The sequence below is a fragment of the Procambarus clarkii genome, chromosome 41 (assembly GCF_040958095.1).
Source record: "Procambarus clarkii isolate CNS0578487 chromosome 41, FALCON_Pclarkii_2.0, whole genome shotgun sequence".
NCBI lineage: Eukaryota > Metazoa > Arthropoda > Malacostraca > Decapoda > Cambaridae > Procambarus > Procambarus clarkii.
The window spans coordinates 35,487,169-35,502,168 of record NC_091190.1 but is presented as its reverse complement, the minus strand read 5'-3'; the positions used below and the strand labels follow the sequence as shown (position 1 = coordinate 35,502,168).

General features: G+C 51.7%; 1 protein-coding gene across 1 annotated transcript in view; it reads left to right on the top strand.

Annotated features, from left to right (window-relative positions):
- The window catches only part of LOC123749806 (putative ammonium transporter 1), a 50,840-nt gene that overhangs the window by 26,999 nt on the left and 8,841 nt on the right, over positions 1-15,000 (top strand). The window contains exon 4 of the mRNA XM_069339292.1: positions 14,673-14,872. Within this exon, the coding sequence (XP_069195393.1) occupies positions 14,673-14,872 (200 nt within the window). The remainder of the gene's footprint in view (positions 1-14,672; positions 14,873-15,000) is intronic.

Sequence of the window (15,000 nt, the reverse complement as noted above, 5' to 3'; positions counted from 1 at the left end):
CACTCAAGTCCGCCACGCGCCAAACTTCCGGGAAATTCCCTTACACCCTGTGACTAGACACCCGCGCACCACCTGGCACTCATCAACATGACCTCCCCTCTTTCATGACCACATACCCAAACACAACACGCTCACACGCGTCCGAAACACGCCAAAACTTCCGGGAAATTCCCCCAAAAACCTGTGCGACTAGACACCTGCGCTCCACCTGTCGGCTGGCACTCCATGGAGTGCCAGCTGGCAGCTGGTGCGCGCGGTTCTAGTCGTACTTTACACTACTACTGTGTAGTCAACCATTGGTCCAGGCGAGGCAGGGACTGTGTAGTCAACCATTGGTCCAGGCGAGGCAGGTACTGTGTGTAGTCAACCACTGGTCCAGGCGAGGCAGTGACTGTGTAGTCAACCATTGGCCCAGGCGAGGCAGGGACTGTGTGTAGTCAACCACTGGTCCAGGCGAGGCAGGGACTGTGAGTAGTCAACCATTGGTCCAGGCGAGGCAGGGACTGTTTGTAGTCAACCACTGGTCCAGGCGAGGCAGGGACTGTGAGTAGTCAACAACTGGTCCAGGCGAGGCAGGGACTGTGTGTAGTCAACCACTGGTCCAGGCGAGGCAGGGACTGTGAGTAGTCAACCATTGGTCCAGGCGAGGCAGGGACTGTGTGTAGTCAACCACTGGTCCAGGCGAGGCAGGGACTGTGAGTAGTCAACCATTGGTCCAGGCGAGGCAGGGACTGTGTGTAGTCAACCACTGGTCCAGGCGAGGCAGGGACTGTGAGTAGTCAACCATTGGTCCAGGCGAGGCAGGGACTGTGAGTAGTCAACCATTGGTCCAGGCGAGGCAGGGACTGTGTGTAGTCAACCATTGGTCCAGGCGAGCCAGGGACTGTGTGTAGTCAACCACTGGTCCAGGCAAAGCAGGTACTGTGTGTAGTCAACCACTGGTACAGACGAGGCAGGGACTGTGAGTAGTCAACCATTGGTCCAGGCGAGGCAGGTACTGTGTAGTCAACCATTGGTCCAGGCGAGGCAGTGACTGTGTAGTCAACCATTGGTGCAGGCGAGGCAGGTACTGTGTAGTCAACCATTGGTCCAGGCGAGGCAGGGACTGTGTAGTCAACCATTGGTCCAGGCGAGGCAGGTACTGTGTAGTCAACCATTGGTCCAGGCGAGGCAGGTACTGTGTAGTCAACCATTGGTCCAGGCGAGGCAGTGACTGTGTAGTCAACCATTGGTGCAGGCGACGCAGGTACTGTGTAGTCAACCATTGGTCCAGGCGAGGCAGGGACTGTGTAGTCAAATATTGGTCCAGGCGAGGCAGGTACTGTGTAGTCAACCATTGATCCAGGCGAGGCAGGGACTGTGTGTAGTCAACCACTGGTCCAGGCGAGGCAGGGACTGTGAGTAGTCAACCATTGGTCCAGGCGAGGCAGGGACTGTGTGTAGTCAACCACTGGTCCAGGCGAGGCAGGGACTGTGAGTAGTCAACCATTGGTCCAGGCGAGGCAGGGACTGTGAGTAGTCAACCATTGGTCCAGGCGAGGCAGGGACTGTGTGTAGTCAACCACTGGTCCAGGCAAGGCAGGTACTGTGTAGTCAACCATTGGTCCAGGCGAGGCAGGGACTGTGTAGTCAACCATTGGTCCAGGCGAGGCAGGTACTGTGTAGTCAACCATTGGTCCAGGCGAGGCAGGGACTGTGTACTCAACCATTGGTCCAGGCGAGGCAGGTACTGTGTGTAGTCAACCACTGATCCAGGCGAGGCAGTGACTGTGTAGTCAACCATTGGTCCAGGCGAGGCAGGGACTGTGTGTAGTCAACCACTGGTCCAGGCGAGGCAGGGACTGTGAGTAGTCAACCATTGGTCCAGGCGAGGCAGGGACTGTGAGTAGTCAACCATTGGTCCAGGCGAGGCAGGGACTGTGTGTAGTCAACCACTGGTCCAGGCGAGGCAGGTACTGTGTAGTCAACCATTGGTCCAGGCGAGGCAGGGACTGTGTAGTCAACCATTGGTCCAGGCGAGGCAGGTACTGTGTAGTCAACCATTGGTCCAGGCGAGGCAGGGACTGTGTAGTCAACCATTGGCCCAGGCGAGGCAGGTACTGTGTGTAGTCAACCACTGGTCCAGGCGAGGCAGTGACTGTGTAGTCAACCATTGGTCCAGGCGAGGCAGGGACTGTGTGTAGTCAACCACTGGTCCAGGCGAGGCAGGGACTGTGAGTAGTCAACCATTGGTCCAGGCGAGGCAGGGACTGTGTGTAGTCAACCACTGGTCCAGTCGAGGCAGGGACTGTGAGTAGTCAACCACTGGTCCAGGCGAGGCAGGGACTGTGTGTAGTCAACCACTGGTCCAGGCGAGGCAGGGACTGTGAGTAGTCAACCATTGGTCCAGGCGAGGCAGGGACTGTGTGTAGTCAACCACTGGTCCAGGCGAGGCAGGTACTGTGTAGTCAACTATTGGTCCAGGCGAGGCAATGACTGTGTAGCCAACCATTGGTCCAGGCGAGGCAGGTACTGTGTAGTCAACCATTGGGCCAGGCGAGGCAGGTACTGTGTAGTCAACCATTGGTCCAGGCGAGGCAGGTACTGTGTAGTCAACCATTGGTCCAGGCGAGGCAGTGACTGTGTAGTCAACCATTCGTGCAGGCGAGGCAGGTACTGTGTAGTCAACCATTGGTCCAGGCGAGGCAGGGACTGTGTAGTCAACCATTGGTCCAGGCGAGGCAGGTACTGTGTAGTCAACCATTGGTCCAGGAGAGGCAGTGACTGTGTAGTCAACCATTGGTCCAGGCGAGGCAGGTACTGTGTAGTCAACCATTGGTCCAGGCGAGGCAGGTACTGTGTAGTCAACCATTGGTCCAGGCGAGGCAGGGACTGTGTAGTCAACCATTGGTCCAGGCGAGGCAGGTACTGTGTAGTCAACCATTGGTCCAGGCGAGGCAGGGACTGTGTAGTCAACCATTGGTCCAGGCGAGGCAGGTACTGTGTGTAGTCAACCACTGGTCCAGGCGAGGCAGTGACTGTGTAGTTAACCATTGGTCCAGGCGAGGCAGGGACTGTGTGTAGTCAACCACTGGTCCAGGCGAGGCAGGGACTGTGAGTAGTCAACCATTGGTCCAGGCGAGGCAGGGACTGTGTGTAGTCAACCACTGGTCCAGGCGAGGCAGGTACTGTGTAGTCAACCATGGGTCCAGGCGAGGCAATGACTGTGTAGCCAACCATTGGTCCAGGCGAGGCAGGTACTGTGTAGTCAACCATTGGGCCAGGCGAGGCAGGTACTGTGTAGTCAACCATTGGTCCAGGCGAGGCAGGTACTGTGTAGTCAACCATTGGTCCAGGCGAGGCAGTGACTGTGTAGTCAACCATTGGTGCAGGCGAGGCAGGTACTGTGTAGTCAACCATTGGTCCAGGCGAGGCAGGGACTGTGTAGTCAACCATTGGTCCAGGCGAGGCAGGTACTGTGTAGTCAACCATTGGTCCAGGCGAGACAGTGACTGTGTAGTCAACCATTGGTCCAGGCGAGGCAGGTACTGTGTAGTCAACCATTGGTCCAGGCGAGGCAGGTACTGTGTAGTCAACCATTGGTCCAGGCGAGGCAGGGACTGTGTAGTCAACCATTGGTCCAGGCGAGGCAGGGACTGTGTACTCAACCATTGGTCCAGGCGAGGCAGGTACTGTGTGTAGTCAACCACTGATCCAGGCGAGGCAGTGACTGTGTAGTCAACCATTGGTCCAGGCGAGGCAGGGACTGTGTGTAGTCAACCACTGGTCCAGGCGAGGCAGGGACTGTGAGTAGTCAACCATTGGTCCAGGCGAGGCAGGGACTGTGAGTAGTCAACCATTGGTCCAGGCGAGGCAGGGACTGTGTGTAGTCAACCACTGGTCCAGGCGAGGCAGGTACTGTGTAGTCAACCATTGGTCCAGGCGAGGCAGGGACTGTGTAGTCAACCATTGGTCCAGGCGAGGCAGGTACTGTGTAGTCAACCATTGGTCCAGGCGAGGCAGGGACTGTGTAGTCAACCATTGGCCCAGGCGAGGCAGGTACTGTGTGTAGTCAACCACTGGTCCAGGCGAGGCAGTGACTGTGTAGTCAACCATTGGTCCAGGCGAGGCAGGGACTGTGTGTAGTCAACCACTGGTCCAGGCGAGGCAGGGACTGTGAGTAGTCAACCATTGGTCCAGGCGAGGCAGGGACTGTGTGTAGTCAACCACTGGTCCAGTCGAGGCAGGGACTGTGAGTAGTCAACCACTGGTCCAGGCGAGGCAGGGACTGTGTGTAGTCAACCACTGGTCCAGGCGAGGCAGGGACTGTGAGTAGTCAACCATTGGTCCAGGCGAGGCAGGGACTGTGTGTAGTCAACCACTGGTCCAGGCGAGGCAGGTACTGTGTAGTCAACTATTGGTCCAGGCGAGGCAATGACTGTGTAGCCAACCATTGGTCCAGGCGAGGCAGGTACTGTGTAGTCAACCATTGGGCCAGGCGAGGCAGGTACTGTGTAGTCAACCATTGGTCCAGGCGAGGCAGGTACTGTGTAGTCAACCATTGGTCCAGGCGAGGCAGTGACTGTGTAGTCAACCATTCGTGCAGGCGAGGCAGGTACTGTGTAGTCAACCATTGGTCCAGGCGAGGCAGGGACTGTGTAGTCAACCATTGGTCCAGGCGAGGCAGGTACTGTGTAGTCAACCATTGGTCCAGGAGAGGCAGTGACTGTGTAGTCAACCATTGGTCCAGGCGAGGCAGGTACTGTGTAGTCAACCATTGGTCCAGGCGAGGCAGGTACTGTGTAGTCAACCATTGGTCCAGGCGAGGCAGGGACTGTGTAGTCAACCATTGGTCCAGGCGAGGCAGGTACTGTGTAGTCAACCATTGGTCCAGGCGAGGCAGGGACTGTGTAGTCAACCATTGGTCCAGGCGAGGCAGGTACTGTGTGTAGTCAACCACTGGTCCAGGCGAGGCAGTGACTGTGTAGTTAACCATTGGTCCAGGCGAGGCAGGGACTGTGTGTAGTCAACCACTGGTCCAGGCGAGGCAGGGACTGTGAGTAGTCAACCATTGGTCCAGGCGAGGCAGGGACTATGTGTAGTCAACCACTGGTCCAGGCGAGGCAGGTACTGTGTAGTCAACCATGGGTCCAGGCGAGGCAATGACTGTGTAGCCAACCATTGGTCCAGGCGAGGCAGGTACTGTGTAGTCAACCATTGGGCCAGGCGAGGCAGGTACTGTGTAGTCAACCATTGGTCCAGGCGAGGCAGGTACTGTGTAGTCAACCATTGGTCCAGGCGAGGCAGTGACTGTGTAGTCAACCATTGGTGCAGGCGAGGCAGGTACTGTGTAGTCAACCATTGGTCCAGGCGAGGCAGGGACTGTGTAGTCAACCATTGGTCCAGGCGAGGCAGGTACTGTGTAGTCAACCATTGGTCCAGGCGAGACAGTGACTGTGTAGTCAACCATTGGTCCAGGCGAGGCAGGTACTGTGTAGTCAACCATTGGTCCAGGCGAGGCAGGTACTGTGTAGTCAACCATTGGTCCAGGCGAGGCAGGGACTGTGTAGTCAACCATTGGTCCAGGCGAGGCAGGTACTGTGTGTAGTCAACCACTGGTCCAGGCGAGGCAGTGACTGTGTAGTCAACCAATGGTCCAGGCGAGGAAGGGACTGTGTGTAGTCAACCACTGGTCCAGGCGAGGCAGGGACTGTGAGTAGTCAACCATTGGTCCAGGCGAGGCAGGGACTATGTGTAGTCAACCACTGGTCCAGGCGAGGCAGGGACTGTGAGTAGTCAACCACTGGTCCAAACAAGGCAATATGGGAGTAAATAAACAAATTTGTGGCCACTGTAACAACTTCTTAAAGACGAAGGTAACGGGAATTGAATGTTATATCTGTAAGACTAGATTCCATTCGGCTTGTACAGGAGAAGGTAACACTACGGCACTGAGAGATGGCCACTTGCTCTGGGTGTGTAAAAATGACCTGCCAGCTTGGAGTATCCTAAAAAACCTTCTAGATAACATGACGCATGAACGGAAAACATCATTCATTGGAAGCCTACCAGCCATCCAGAAGGAGTGGGAAAGGAACAACAATTCTAATATACAAGGGGCGGAGGCTATAGTCAGGGATGAAACTGAGGCTGAAACTCAGGAAGTTGCAAACTCTGACTCAGTAGGCCTGGATGTAGATGACATTAAACTAGAAAGTGTACCTGACAGCTCGATAGGTACAGACACCACGACGGTTCTCGATAGAGCAATTCAGAACAGAAGGACAGACTTATGCAAATTTTATGCAAAGGGCATATGCAGACATAGATATGCTGGTAATAAGAAAGGATTAGAATGCAGTTACCAACATCCCAAAAAATGTTTAAATAAGCTTAGGAAAGGTGAGTGTCGATTTGGATCAATATGTAGGTTTTTCCATCCTGACATGTGCCAAACCTCACTGGAGGACAGAAAATGCTATGACCTTAGCTGCCCACACTTTCACGTGAAAGGCACGGAACGCTACATAAAGAGTGGCAAGCAGGATAATGAATTTGGAGGAAACTCTATAAATTTTTTATAACAGACCGGCAGAGAATTCAAAAGGAGCAGCATGGAGAGTGTATGGAACCGGATGACAGATCCACTGGCATTCCAGAATTACAGATACAATTACCCACCGAAAGGGAACTACAACTACGACAGAAAACTGCCCTACAACAATCAGTACTGGTCAGAACAAACTCATTATGTCCACGATTAATGGACGTGCCGAAAAAGTCTCCCATTCAAACTATCACTAATAGAGTAACCTCATTCATCTTTGCCAACATACAAGGACTGAAAACAAGAACAAACAACAAAGTACAGTTCATAAATGGCCTCCTCACGGAGTCAAATGCAGTATTTGGAGCTTTCACAGAAACCCATGCAGGGGAATTGTTGGACAGTGAGATCTGGATTCCAGGATATAACCTATACAGGTGTGATAGGAAAATTAGGTCACATGGAGGAGTGGGTCTGTATATTAGGGAAGACCTTGTATGCTCGGAGCTCCTAAACGTTACAAATGAGGTGGTAGAGGTACTGGGATTAAAAATAGAGAAAATAAATTTAGTGATTATACTAATATACAAACCGCCAGATGCAACGGCTGAGGAATTCACAGAACAGATAAGCAAAATAGAGAATAGCCTTGATAATTTGGAGAACCCGATACCTGATATTATTTTCCTAGGTGACTTCAACTTGCCTAGTCTCAGGTGGAAAATAGCAAACAATAATATTATACCAGGAAATCTATCAGGACCTAACCAACCACAGATTAGAGAACTACTTAGATTCTGTGACAAATTTTCACTCAATCAGCAGATATCGGAGCCAACGAGAAATGAAAATATTCTAGATCTGGTCTTTACGAACAATGAAGACATTATCAGAGACATTACGATATCAGATACCACATACTCAGATCACAAACTCATTGAAGTGCAAACGACCATCAATACTCAGAATAGACCTAAAACGTTGATAAAGCGAGAGGGGCTATTCAGTAAATTCAATTTTAATAATAAAAGGATAGACTGGGAGATAATAAACAGGGAACTTACAAACATTCCATGGGGAACTGTTCTAAATAATACAAGTCCTACAGAAGGAATAGAAAAACTTACTTCAGAAGCGTATCAAGTCTGTCTGAAACATGTTCCTTTGAGGAAAGCCAGAAAGAGATCTAACGTAGAAAGAGAACGCAGACGACACTATAAACGCAGGAAAAAAATAACGGAACTGCTTATGCAGACACGAATTTCCCGTCAAAGAAGGAATAATTTAAATAGGGAGATTGAAGAAATCGAGCGGAAATTGAAACACTCATATGAAACTGAAGAAAGGCAGTTAGAACAGAAAGCAATTCAGGAAATAAAGAAAAATCCAAAATATTTCTTCTCATATGCGAAATCAAAAGCAAAAACCACTGCCAGTATTGGACCTATTCGTACAAGTGAAGGTTCATACACGGAGGATGACAAAGAAATTAGTGAAATCCTAAAAAAGCAGTATGAGGACATGTTTAGCACTCCAATAAACAACATGAAGGTGGAAGATCCAGACATTTTCTTTATGCGGGATATTCAAACCCCGGTAAATATAACTGATATAAACACGAGCGCACTAAATTTTGATAAAGAAATTGAAAACATGCCCATGCACTCGGCCCCAGGTCCAGACTCATGGAATTCAATATTTATAAAGAAATGCAAAGTGCCGGTAGCACAGGCACTCAGTATAGTGTGGAGGAAGAGCTTGGACACGGGGGAGATACCAGATGCACTTAAAGTAGCAGACATAGCCCCTCTACACAAGGGAGGGAGCAAAGCATTGGCAAAAAATTATAGACCAGTTGCACTAACATCGCACATCATAAAAGTATTTGAGAGAGTGATTAGGAGTCAGGTCACCAATTTCATGGAGACCAATGACCTTCATAACCCAGGCCAACATGGATTTCGAGCGGGAAGATCGTGCCTCTCACAGCTACTTGAGCACTACGACAAAGTCACTGAGGCATTAGAAGAGAAACAGAATGCTGATGTGATATACACGGACTTCGCAAAGGCCTACGATAAATGTGACCATGGCGTGATAGCACACAAAATGAAGTCAATGGGAATAACCGGTAAAGTAGGACGCTGGATACTCAGTTTTCTGTCAAACAGGACTCAGCGAGTAACTGTCAACCATATAAAATCTAGTCCAAGTGCAGTGAAAAGCTCTGTACCTCAGGGTACAGTCCTTGCACCACTGCTTTTCCTTATTCTCATATCAGATATAGACAAAAATACAAGTCACAGCTTCGTATCATCCTTTGCAGATGACACAAAAATCAGTATGAAAATTACCTCGGCTGAGGACATTGAAAAACTTCAAGCTGATATTAATAAAGTTTTCGACTGGGCAGCAGAAAATAACATGATGTTTAACAGTGATAAATTCCAGGTACTCAGGTACGGTAAAAATGAGGACCTTAAACATAATACAGAGTACAAAACACAATCAAATGTACCCATAGTAGGAAAACAGCATGTAAAGGATTTGGGAATAATAATGTCGGACGACCTAACGTTTAAGGAGCATAACCAAGCAAATATTGCGACAGCCAGAAAAATGATAGGATGGATTATGAGAACTTTCAAATCCAGGGATCCCATCACAATGGTTGTACTCTTCAAGGCACTTGTGTTGTCCCGTCTTGAGTACTGCTCAGTACTCACTTCCCCCTTCAAAGCAGGAGAGATTGCTGAAATAGAGGGAATACAGAGAACATATACGGCACGCATAGACGCAATAAAGCACCTAAATTATTGGGATCGTCTCAAAGCCCTCCAAATGTACTCACTAGAAAGAAGACGAAAGAGATATCAAATAATATACACCTGGAAGATACTGGAGGGCCAAGTACTAAATCTACACAGTAAAATAACAACGTACTGGAGTGAACGACATGGAAGAAAATGTAGAATAGAACCAATGAAGAGCAGAGGTGCCATAGGCACAATCAGAGAACACTGTATAAACATCAGAGGTCCGCGGTTGTTCAACGTCCTCCCAGCAAGCATAAGAAATATTGCCGGAACAACCGTGGACATTTTCAAGAGGAAACTAGATTTATTCCTCCAAGGAGTGCCGGACCAACCGGGCTGTGGTGGGTATGTGGGCCTGCGGGCCGCTCCAAGCAACAGCCTGGTGGACCAAACTCTCACAAGTCGAGCCAGGCCTCGGGCCGGGCTTGGGGAGTAGAAGAACTCCCAGAACCCCATCAACCAGGTAATCAACCAGGTCCAGGCGAGGCAGGGACTGTGTGTAGTCAACCACTGGTCCAGGCGAGGCAGGGACTGTGAGTAGTCAACCATTGGTCCAGTCGAGGCATGGACTGTGTGTAGTCAACCACTGGTCCAGGCGAGGCAGGGACTGTGAGTAGTCAACCATTGGTCCAGGCGAGGCAGGGACTGTGTGTAGTCAACCACTGGTCCAGGCGAGGCAGGGACTGTGAGTAGTTAACCATTGGTCCAGGCGAGGCAGGGACTGTGAGTAGTCAACCATTGGTCCAGGCGAGGCAGGGACTGTGTGTAGTCAACCACTGGTCCAGGCGAGGCAGGGACTGTGAGTAGTCAACCATTGGGCCAGGCGAGGCAGGGACTGTGAGTAGTCAACCATTGGTCCAGGCGAGGCAAGGACTGTGTGTAGTCAACCACTGGTCCAGGCGAGGCAGGTACTGTGTAGTCAACCATTGGTCCAGGCGAGGCAATGACTGTGTAGCCAACCATTGGTCCAGGCGAGGCAGGTACTGTGTAGTCAACCATTGGGCCAGGCGAGGCAGGTACTGTGTAGTCAACCATTGGTCCAGGCGAGGCAGGTACTGTGTAGTCAACCATTGGTCCAGGCGAGGCAGTGACTGTGTAGTCAACCATTGGTGCAGGCGAGGCAGGTACTGTGTAGTCAACCATTGGTCCAGGCGAGGCAGGGACTGTGTAGTCAACCATTGGTCCAGGCGAGGCAGGTACTGTGTAGTCAACCATTGGTCCAGGCGAGGCAGTGACTGTGTAGTCAACCATTGGTCCAGGCGAGGCAGGTACTGTGTTGTCAACCATTGGTCCAGGCGAGGCAGGTACTGTGTAGTCAACCATTGGTCCAGGCGAGGCAGGGACTGTGTAGTCAACCATTGGTCCAGGCGAGGCAGGTACTGTGTAGTCAACCATTGGTCCAGGCGAGGCAGGGACTGTGTAGTCAACCATTGGTCCAGGCGAGGCAGGTACTGTGTGTAGTCAACCACTGGTCCAGGCGAGGCAGTGACTGTGTAGTCAACCATTGGTCCAGGTGAGGCAGGGACTGTGTGTAGTCAACCACTGGTCCAGGCGAGGCAGGGACTGTGAGTAGTCAACCACTGGTCCAGGCGAGGCAGGGACTGTGTGTAGTCAACCACTGGTCCAGGCGAGGCAGGGACTGTGAGTAGTCAACCATTGGTCCAGGCGAGGCATGGACTGTGTGTAGTCAACCACTGGTCCAGGCGAGGCAGGGACTGTGAGTAGTCAACCATTGGTCCAGGCGAGGCAGTGACTGTGTAGTCAACCATTGGTCTAGGCGAGGCAGTGACTGTGTAGTCAACCATTGGTGCAGGCGAGGCAGGTACTGTGTAGTCAACCATTGGTCCAGGCGAGGCAGGGACTGTGTGTAGTCAACCACTGGTCCAGGCAAGGCAGGTACTGTGTGTAGTCAACCACTGGTCCAGGCGAGGCAGGGACTGTGAGTAGTCAACCATTGGTCCAAGCGAGGCAGGTACTGTGTAGTCAACCATTGGTCCAGGCGAGGCAGTGACTGTGTAGTCAACTATTGGTGCCGGCGAGGCAGGTACTGTGTAGTCAACCATTGGTCCAGGCTAGGCAGGGACTGTGTAGTTAACCATTGGTCCAGGCGAGGCAGGTACTGTGTAGTCAACCATTGGTCCAGGCGAGGCAGGTACTGTGTGTAGTCAACCACTGGTCCAGGCGAGGCAGTGACTGTGTAGTCAACCATTGGTCCAGGCGAGGCAGGGACTGTGTGTAGTCAACCACTGGTCCAGGCGAGGCAGGGACTGTGAGTAGTCAACCATTGGTCCAGGCGAGGCAGGGACTGTGTTTAGTCAACCACTGGTCCAGGCGAGGCAGGGACTGTGAGTAGTCAACCATTGGGCCAGGCGAGGCAGGGACTTTGAGTAGTCAACCATTGGTCCAGGCGAGGCAGGGACTGTGTGTAGTCAACCACTGGTCCAGGCGAGGCAGGTACTGTGTAGTCAACCATTGGTCCAGGCGAGGCAGGGACTGTGTAGTCAACCATTGGTCCAGGTGAGGCAGGTACTGTGTAGTCAACCATTGGTCCAGGCGAGGCAGGGACTGTGTAGTCAACCATTGGTCCAGGCGAGGCAGGTACTGTGTGTAGTCAACCACTGGTCCAGGCGAGGCAGTGACTGTGTAGTCAACCATTGGTCCAGGCGAGGCAGGGACTGTGTGTAGTCAACCACTGGTCCAGGCGAGGCAGGGACTGTGAGTAGTCAACCATTGGTCCAGGCGAGGCAGGGACTATGTGTAGTCAACCACTGGTCCAGGCGAGGCAGGGACTGTGAGTAGTCAACCACTGGTCCAGGCGAGGCAGGAACTGTGTGTAGTCAAAGACTGGTCCAGGCGAGGCAGGGACTGTGAGTAGTCAACCATTGGTCCAGGCGAGGCATGGACTGTGTGTAGTCAACCACTAGTCCAGGCGAGGCAGGGACTGTGAGTAGTCAACCATTGGTCCAGGCGAGGCAGGGACTGTGTGTAGTCAACCACTGGTCCAGGCGAGGCAGGGACTGTGAGTAGTTAACCATTGGTCCAGGCGAGGCAGGGACTGTGAGTAGTCAACCATTGGTCCAGGCGAGGCAGGAACTGTGTGTAGTCAACCACTGGTCCAGGCGAGGCAGAGACTGTGAGTAGTCAACCATTGGTCCAGGCGAGGCAGGGACTGTGAGTAGTCAACCATTGGTCCAGGCGAGGCAGGGACTGTGTGTAGTCAACCACTGGTCCAGGCGAGGCAGGGACTGTGTGTAGTCAACCACTGGTCCAGGCGAGGCAGGGACTGTGTGTAGTCAACCACTGGTCCAGGCGAGGCAGGGACTGTGAGTAGTCAACCATTGGTCCAGGCGAGGCAGTGACTGTGTAGTCAACCATTGGTCCAGGCGAGGCAGTGACTGTGTAGTCAACCATTGGTGCAGGCGAGGCAGGTACTGTGTAGTCAACCATTGGTCCAGGCGAGGCAGGGACTGTGTGTAGTCAACCACTGGTCCAGGCAAGGCAGGTACTGTGTGTAGTCAACCACTGGTCCAGGCGAGGCAGGGACTGTGAGTAGTCAACCATTGGTCCAGGCGAGGCAGGTACTGTGTAGTCAACCATTGGTCCAGGCGAGGCAGTGACTGTGTAGTCAACCATTGGTCCAGGCGAGGCAGGTACTGTGTAGTCAACCATTGGTCCAGGCTAGGCAGGGACTGTGTAGTCAACCATTGGTCCAGGCGAGGCAGGTACTGTGTAGTCAACCATTGGTCCAGGCGAGGCAGTGACTGGGTACTCAACCATTGGTCCAGGCGAGGCAGGTACTGTGTAGTCAACCATTGGTCCAGGCGAGGCAGGTACTGTGTAGTCAACCATTGGTCCAGGCGAGGCAGGGACTGTGTAGTCAACCATTGGTCCAGGCGTGGCAGGTACTGTGTGTAGTCAACCACTGGTCCAGGCGAGGCAGTGACTGTGTAGTCAACCATTGGTCCAGGCGAGGCAGGGACTGTGTGTAGTCAACCACTGGTCCAGGCGAGGCAGGGACTGTGAGCAGTCAACCATTGGTCCAGGCAAGGCAGGGACTGTGTGTAGTCAACCACTGGTCCAGTCGAGGCAGGGACTGTGAGTAGTCAACCACTGGGCCAGGCGAGGCAGGGACTGTGTGTAGTCAACCACTGGTCCAGGCGAGGCAGGGACTGTGAGTAGTCAACCATTGGTCCAGGCGAGGCAGGGACTGTGTGTAGTCAACCACTGGTCCAGGCGAGGCAGGGACTGTGAGTAGTCAACCATTGGTCCAGGCGAGGCAGGGACTGTGTGTAGTCAACCACTGGTCCAGGCGAGGCAGGGACTGTGAGTAGTCAACCATTGGTCCAGGCGAGGCAGGGACTGTGAGTAGTCAACCATTGGTCCAGGCGAGGCAGGGACTGTGTAGTCAACCACTGGTCCAGGCGAGGCAGGGACTGTGTGTAGTCAACCACTGGTCCAGGCGAGGCAGGGACTGTGAGTAGTCAACCATTGGTCCAGACGAGGCAGGGACTGTGTAGTCAACCATTGGTCCAGGCGAAGCAGGTACTGTGTAGTCAACCATTGGTCCAGGCGAGGCAGTGACTGTGTAGTCAACCATTGGTCCAGGCGAGGCAAGTACTGTTTAGTCAACCATTGGTCCAGGCGAGGCAGGGACTGTGTGTAGCCAACCATTGGTCCAGGCGAGGGGGTGGGGGGGGGTAGTTGATATCACACGGGTTACACACAGAAATCACAATAGCGCGATACATCAAATGAACAAATCCACAAGGTTCGAACCCTCATCACGGCCCTTGTGGATTTGTCCATCACACGGAGAGCTTGGGGAGTAAAAGCACTCCCAGAACCCCATGAACCAGGTTTGATATGATATGGAGGTTTTGTAGCCTCACCAGTCACACTGCAACATTTAATGAGGCTAGCCAATACGTTGGACAGAGGGAGACATCCTATATTATAGATATAGATTTCTGTGCACGCAAATTAAATTGGTTTAGGATAATCTGTGTGTATCCTGTGCAGCTGTTTGTATTGAGTAATAATAATGTTTGTTAATGTTTTGCCCGAAACGCTGTGCGTATTAATGCCTTTAGGGATAGCATTTACTAACTCTATCTAGAAATCCAACATTCTGTTTCTAACTCGTTTTGGATGTATGTACTTTTATCTGAATAAACATTATTATTATTATTATTATTATTATTATTATTATTATTATTATTATTATTATTATTATTATTATTATTATTAATAATATTATTAATAATAATATTATTATTATTATTATTATTATTATTATTATTATTATTATTATTATGAGTGTGTGTTGACAGCTGTGGTGTACCCAGTGGTGTCACACTGGGCCTGGTCAGATGCTGGCTGGCTCAAAGCTGAAGCCTATCAGGATTTTGCTGGCTCGGGCGTCGTCCACCTCACAGGGGGCGTGGCAGCTCTCGTCGGGGCTGTAATTCTTGGGCCCAGATTTGGTCGCTTCGGCCCCAACAGCAAGGGGATATGCGGCCACTCCGTCCCGGTTGGTTCCTATCATACAGGTTTAGAATATTAGATCATTAAGAAATTCTGGTACTATATGACAGGAACTTTCACGATCAAAGATCACATTCACTCCAAAAAAATATGCCACTTACGGGCTACTTATGC